Genomic DNA, 7,500 nt, shown 5'->3' with positions numbered 1-7,500 from the left:
TCCTCTCCTCCCCTCTCCTCCTCCCCTCTCCTCCTCTCCTCTCCTCTCCTCTGTCCTGCTCTCCAGTCTAACAGAGAGGCGCGCTCCCCTAGGCCCGGGGCCATTGACCTGCCCGTGGTGACCGATGGCATCCGCAACATTAAGAGCATGTGGGAGAAGGGCAATGTGTTCGGCTCCAACAGTGGAGCTGGAGCCACCAACAAGGTCAGGAGGCCAGCCCACACACACATACATACACACACATACACACACACACACACACAGACACACACACACACACACACACACACACACACACACAGACACACACAGACACACACACACACACACTCATGTATGGACCGACACACACACACACACACACACACACACACACACACACACACACACATTTAAAGCATGCACACATGCACACAAATGTAAAGCCACAGTCATGCATGTGCAAACATTCTTTCTCTCACACATACATAGAAAGAACACATGTACAGACATTCACACACATACTGTACACACACACACACAGACAAAACACACACACACAAACATAGTTACACCACAGGCACATTCACATCACACACATACATGCACACACATTCCCAAACCCCCACCCAAGCTGCCACACAAACACACACCCAAATACACACGCAAATGCACCCACAGACCTCTCTGGTCCGTGCCCATATAAGGCCTGTTCTCTGCGTTACTCTGCCTCTCTCTCTCTCTCTTCCTGGGTAGCGACTGACCTTCCAGAGAGGCTGGGTGAGGCCCTCTTTTGCCAGTACCACAGCTGAGGGATTTCATGTGTGTGTGAGGAGAGGAGAGGGGGAGAGGAGAGAGGAGTGGAGGAAAGGAAAGGAGAAAAGAGGGGGGAGAGAGGCGAAAAGAGAGAACTTCTAAGTTCAAAAGGAAGCTAAAATAAAAGCTAACCAGATTAGTACCTCAATCCAAAAAAAATCCAAATCCCAAAAGCCCCCACACACACACACACACACACACACACACACACACACACACACACACACACACACACACACCACATACACATACACACAAAATGCAACAAATATCACTCAGCCTCAGTCAGTTTGTGTAGTCAGAAGTTCCGTGAGAAGAGGGACAGAGTGAGAGCCTGGCCCGTCCAGTACCACAACAGATGGACTAAACGTGAGCTGAAGAAAGGGGGGAGGAAAGAAATAGGGAGGGGAGGAGAGGGAGAAGAGAACAGAGGTCAGGAGGAGAAGAGGAAAGGAACGAGGCAGAAGAGCAGTCATTTGGTTTGTGTCACTATCTCTGAATCTCTCCCCTCCTCACACACACACACACACACACACACACACACACACACACACACACACACTTCCTGTTGAAGTAGGGGTGTGTCCAACCCTTCTGATACTCCACCTCATGTCCTGTGGCCTTTGACACAAAGAACATTGTGTGTGTGTGTGTCTGTCTGTCTGTCTGTGTGTGTGTGTGTGTGTGTGTGTGTCTCTATATGTGTGTGTGTACGTGTGTGTTTTAACAGGATGCAGCTGGGATAAAGGTGGGTGTGGCCGGCCGCATCAACGACTGGTTGAACAAAACTCCTGAGTCAGTCAAAACTCCTGGAGGAAGGCCAGTGGTAAGTAGCACACACATACACACAGGTGTGCACGCACACGCGTACACACACACATACACACACACATACACACACACACACACACACACACACACACACACACACACACACACACACACACACACACACACACACACACATACACACAGGCGTGCACGCACGCACGTACACACACACATACACACACACATACACACTCACACACACACACACACACACACACGTCAACTCATCAACCTCCTGTACACACTCATTCACACACATATCAATGGCTACAAGATAAGCTTGTAAATGTATTAACAGAAAGAAAACCATGTAATTGTATACCAAATCACTAGTTTGAACAATTAGTCCCTGTTAGAAAAGTAATAGTCAAAATTGATATGGCCAATCAGCAAAATCTTGCTTAGTGGGCAATCAGTGAAAACTGTGTTTGTGTGTGTGTGTTTGTGTGTGTGTGTGTGTGTGTGTGTGTGTGTGTGTGTGTATAATCATGTAGTGTTTCCCCCTGGGTCTCTCTCTCCTCTTCTTCCACGTCCGTTTCACATTCCCAACCATTACTCCTTCTCTGTGGGGTTATATAAGAGCCACAACATAACTCTAACTCAACTCTAACTCTAACTTAACTTAACTCAAGCTCTAACTTAACTCTATTTCTAACTCTAACTCAACTCTAACTTAACTCTAACTCTTACTCAACTCTCTCAACTCTCAAGCTGATGACACATGGAGCAACTTTTTGAGCAATGTTCCTGGGAAATGTTCCTCACTGTTGTGGTTCTGGCATGTTCCCATTTATATTGGACAACAACTTATTTTCTGGAGAACTTTATTAATCAGTAACCAAATCGTCAGAATAAATGGAACTGGTCATGTGGTCGCCCAGGATATTGCTCAAAAACTTGCCCCATGTATCACCACTTTAACTCTAACTCAACTCAAACTCTAACTCAACTGTAACTTAGGACGCACAAACAGTATCATTTGAGTCAATAGTTCTTATGACCACACCATACATGACATCCTGTCCAGTAAGTGATTTCTATGGTGCCTTATTAGCCTGTTAAAATTCATATTTAGATACATATTCATTTATATCCCAGCCTGGCTAACAAAAACAACACACACATCCTATTAAGTGTCTAATTCTATATTATATACTTAAAAGTTATTTTATATAGTTAAAAAGTTCATGGCAGTTGGCTTTATAAATGTATGTTAATGCAAATGTACATAAATGTTCTGTACAGTCGCTTCAGAATGATCAAGCTCATGATAAATCAAACATGAAAAGCATACATTACTCTGATATGGGTCAGCAGAATTCCCACATCCCACTGCTATCTGTCAGACAGTAACTCATGCCCTAAACTGCAGGAGAAATAGACAATAGTGTGTCATATGGGGAAACTGCAGTATGAGTGCTTCATCTCATCAGCTGCTGCACCCTCCAGTGGTCAAACTAGATAGTGTTTTCATTTACTCGGATACAATTCTGAGCACAAATGATCAATCCCTTTCTCAGGATCTCTTCTTCCTCTGATTGTTTTATTGTAGCCTGCTCTGTTACCTGTGATTATTCATTTATTTTTTATATCTGTCTCCCAATCCCGTTGTGGTCGAAGCAGACATTGTTTCTGGTATTCCAATACCTGTCTGCATTCTTTCTGGTTTCATTTTTCAACACTTGTATTCTTTCTGACTGGTTCTCTATTCTTCTGTTTAGTAATACCTATCCTCTCTCTAATATCCGTTTTTCTATCTATTTATTTTCCCCATCTGACCTTGTGACCACCACCGCCAGGTGTTCTGTCTTTCTCCTCGTCCTCCTGGTCTGTCTCTGCCTTCCTCTCCCCTGGAGTCCTTCATTCCCTCCTGTCCCTCTCCTGTCCCTCTCCTGTCCCTCTCCAGCCTATCCTGTCCCTCTCCTGTCCCTCTCCTGTCCCTCTCCTGTCCCTATCCTGTCCCTATCCTGTCCCTCTCCTGTCCCTCTCCAGCCTATCCTGTCCCTCTCCAGCCTATCCTGTCCCTCTCCTGTCCCTCTCCAGCCTATCCTGTCCCTCTCCTGTCCCTCTCCAGCCTATCCTGTCCCTATCCTGTCCCTCTCCTGTCCCTCTCCTGTCCCTATCCTGTCCCTCTCCAGCCTATCCTGTCCCTATCCTGTCCCTCTCCAGCCTATCCTGTCCCTCTCCTGTCCCTATCCTGTCCCTCTCCAGCCTATCCTGTCCCTCTCCTGTCCCTATCCTGTCCCTATCCTGTCCCTCTCCTGTCCCTCTCCTGTCCCTATCCTGTCCCTCTCCTGTCCCTCTCCAGCCTATCCTGTCCCTATCCTGTCCCTCTCCAGCCTATCCTGTCCCTCTCCTGTCCCTCTCCAGCCTATCCTGTCCCTCTCCTGTCCCTCTCCTGTCCCTCTCCAGCCTATCCTGTCCCTCTCCAGCCTATCCTGTCCCTCTCCTGTCCCTCTCCTGTCCCTCTCCTGTCCCTCTCCAGGTATGGACTACTGTTGAGGAGACTAAGAGAGGGTTGGCGTGTGTGTGTGTTTGTGTTTGTGTGTGTGTGTGTGTGTGTGTGTGTGTGTGTGTGTGTGTGTGTGTGTGTGTGTGTGTGTGTGTGTGTGTGAGAGAGAGCGAGAGAGAGAGAGAGAGAGAGAGGGCGAGAGAAAGATTACATTTGGGTGTGTTAAATTGTGTGATTAATCTTATATTAAAGGTGCTCAAAGCGATGTTTCGCGGTTTCTAAGCTAAAACATTTTGTGTCACATACACAAACATCTCCTCACAATCCACTAGCTGCCTGTCCCCTGAATACACTGTAAAAAACACAGTCTGTTTTAGCTTAGAAACCACGTAACATTGCTTAAAGCAGATCAAAAATCTAGTTGGTATTGTTTTTTAGTATAAAGAGATTTACCTAGTGGTTTCTCATAAGATCATTTTGACTTAATTTAATAAGAGTTTCACTTATTATAAGATGTCTTATTGAGACAAATTTGCTTAACACACTGGTAGCCAAATTGATAAGATGTTTTAATTTAATTTGATTTTCACTTATTTTAAGTGAAATGATTTTATGAGAAAGCACTAGGTACAGTAAGTCTCCTTATACTAAAATCAATACCAACTAGATTTTCTGACCTTAATATAGATTAATCACATTTGGTTAGAAAAGCAGTTTTGCAGTGCATATTTGTCTGTGACTGCAAGTGCATGCCTGTGTTGATAAAGATGCAGAGGTTAGAATGACTCTCACATGAACACACCATGCTGAAGTAACCAACACTAATTCTCTCCCCCATCCGTCTCTTCCCGACAGGACCTGAAGCCGGGAGACGTGACTGGCAAACGCAGTTTATGGGAAAACATAGGCTCCTCCCCGGCCAAGGTAACCACACCATTCTGCTGAATCAAAGAACAACACTTCCGCACACCTGTTAGCTTGACAGGTGCACAGGAGAGGACTCAAAGGTCATCGAACACTGAGCTAAGAAACTCCAGCACACTGTCTGTTTCACTCCCGATATTAAATTTATTAAAAAACACAAAGTTGTGTTTATAATAACTGAAACAGACAGCTTGCGGTAGTTCCTTAGCTCAACCACTTGATTCTGCTATTTTCATAAGCTTAACCAGCAGCATGTATCCAAGCTCTAATGTTTGCATCCATAACATTCCCCCTAAAACGTATAGCCCATAACTCATTGCCTAAAACAACTCTTACTTCACTTATGTCTCCATAAGTGTCTAGTTATTTAATTGGAGTGTCAACTTATTTCATTTTAGTGTCTGTGGCGTGATAAGAGCTAGCTGTCTTCTTCCCTCCCTGCCCCTAAAAGTTTGCTTTCATCGTAATGTTGGTTCTACATTGATGGAGTGTATGTCGTGAACGTTTCAGTTAATTGGAATGCGAGTGCTTGCCAAGACAGATGACATAACACTGGCGGGTTTCCTATCTCTCTCTCTCTCTCTCTCTCTCTCTCTCTGAAGACCTCTCTTAGATAGTTGTCTCCATATCTGGAAAGAGTCCGACGAGGTAAAGTCATTTTTCACCGCACGATGTCACGGCTGCTCTCGTTTTGCTTCCATCTTTTTCCTGTCTGCGTGCCTATCTCTGGAGGCCCACAATCCTTAACCATGATGTCACTCCCTTAGAGCTTGTAGCTTCATACCACTTTGCTTTTTCGCCTGAGACTATCCACTAAAACAAGCACTTTAAGCACTTTGTTTAATTTGCATTATTTTAGTATTATCTTTATTGTTTGTTTGTTTTTTTTTGTTTTTTTGTATCTTGTTTTATTATAGTCTGAGGGGCTATTTTAGGTCAGTTCGCAAAATGGCCACTGTGAATGCTGTTAAATGTCTTCTGCCCAAGACCAAGGCGTCTAGTTTCTGAGGGGGGGCTATTTTAATTTGGTTGTCAAGCACTGATCTATCGACCTCTCCGAAGAAACAGCAAATAAAACAAATAAACAAACACGGGTGTCAAGTGGGAATAACACTCTCTCTCTCTCTCTCTCTCTCTCTCTCTCTCTCTCTCTCTCTCTCTCTCTCTCTCTCTGTCTCTATCACAAACACACACACATGCACACATTCACAAGCATCTTTTAATGTCCTTTCCTCGAGACCGCTTGGCCAGGGACCTCATAGTAACAGCCAGGACTCAGTAGCAGAGAAGGTGATCTTCAGCAGGGAATGTCTCGCCTGTGATCTTATCGGAATGATGTTTATGACCATGGCCCTCCTAAGAGGCTTGAAGCGTGACTGATTTAGACTCGGCTGAAGGCATTAGTGTCTGAAGAGCCATGGATCACCTTAAAGCCAAGCGGTCTTTTCACTTTAAAAATCACTTCTTTCCTTAATTACTTTTAACATCTCGTTAAACATCTTTTGTCTGGTACTGTAGCTGCGTGCACAAACAGACATTTTTGTTTTTTTGCTGCAATCTTACCCAATAAATATAAGTACTGTACGTTCACCAGGGCATCTGTGCATAACTAACCACCTATGATCTCACAGCTGAACACTCTCTTTTTTAAATGGAAAAGAATTTGCTTACTGAGTAAATTGCAACTTCTACAGTATTCAAGGTCAGAATAAGCCATGCTTTGGTGTGGAGTTGATGGCTATGTGCAAGGGGTGAAGTGAGTGCAATAATATTATATATGGGTAGACTTTCAGATATTAAGCAGATGTGTCAATACAAATTCTTAAACGGATAGTTCTGGTCCTTGATTATGATTGGTTGAATGGCGTTTGATGTCGTTGTAAAACCCGACACGACCCTAATGTTGACCGCATTTCGTTCTAGATATTACTGCGCCACCACAAATTAATACAAAAGTTAGAGTTGCTGTGTCTCCACTAACAAGATCAGATGTCAAATATTAACCATAGCAAAGGCTACAAATAAGTACTGGAACGTTGATGAGAACACACACACACACACACACACACACACACACACACACACACACACACACACACACTCACAGTGATGAGAAGTGATAATGTTACAGGAGAGTATGATCATGAGAGTAGTGAGTTGAAAGCCTGCTCCGTAGGGGCATTAACTGGCTGCCCTCTCCATCAGATCTGCTGGTTCCTTCTCCGCCCTCTTTGGCCCTGGGGCAGAACGCTGCGCCCATATGTGGGTAAAGGGGTGCGGGCAGAGCCCGAGGCTGTGGTATGCCACATAGCCCTGAGCTCCATGCCAGGTGGACAGGCCACGGGCCATGCTGACGCACATGGGCTCATGGCTGGGCAAAGTCAGGCAGTCTGTGGTGCCTTAACGACAGGGAGGGGGGGGGGGGGTGGTTGAGAGGTTTTTTAATAATTATCTGTTATATTGCTATACTATCACTCACACAGTTTGGCTAGTAAGTG

The 7,500-nt window shown here is 44.8% G+C and overlaps 1 protein-coding gene across 4 annotated transcripts in view; it reads left to right on the top strand.

The window, feature by feature from the left end:
• cald1a (caldesmon 1a) overlaps positions 1–7,500 on the top strand; it is a 65,172-nt gene that overhangs the window by 52,142 nt on the left and 5,530 nt on the right. For 3 of the 4 annotated variants that reach the window (XM_076296608.1, XM_076296606.1, XM_076296607.1), the window contains 3 exons: positions 67–204; positions 1,526–1,621; positions 4,934–5,002. In XM_076296608.1, the coding sequence (XP_076152723.1) occupies positions 67–204; positions 1,526–1,621; positions 4,934–5,002 (303 nt within the window). Of the gene's footprint in view, positions 1–66; positions 205–1,525; positions 1,622–4,933; positions 5,003–5,604; positions 5,651–7,500 lie in introns of all 4 variants that reach the window. The other variant, XR_012989266.1, reaches the window with a different exon arrangement.

Source organism: Alosa pseudoharengus, unplaced genomic scaffold, assembly GCF_046254945.1.
Source record: "Alosa pseudoharengus isolate Yale_2024_CS ecotype anadromous, Long Island Sound unplaced genomic scaffold, YU_APseudo_1.1 YU_APseudo_1.1_scf_20, whole genome shotgun sequence".
In the NCBI taxonomy this organism is placed as follows: domain Eukaryota; kingdom Metazoa; phylum Chordata; class Actinopteri; order Clupeiformes; family Clupeidae; genus Alosa; species Alosa pseudoharengus.
Note: the sequence above shows the minus strand (reverse complement) of the source record. Positions and strands in the feature narration are given on the sequence as shown.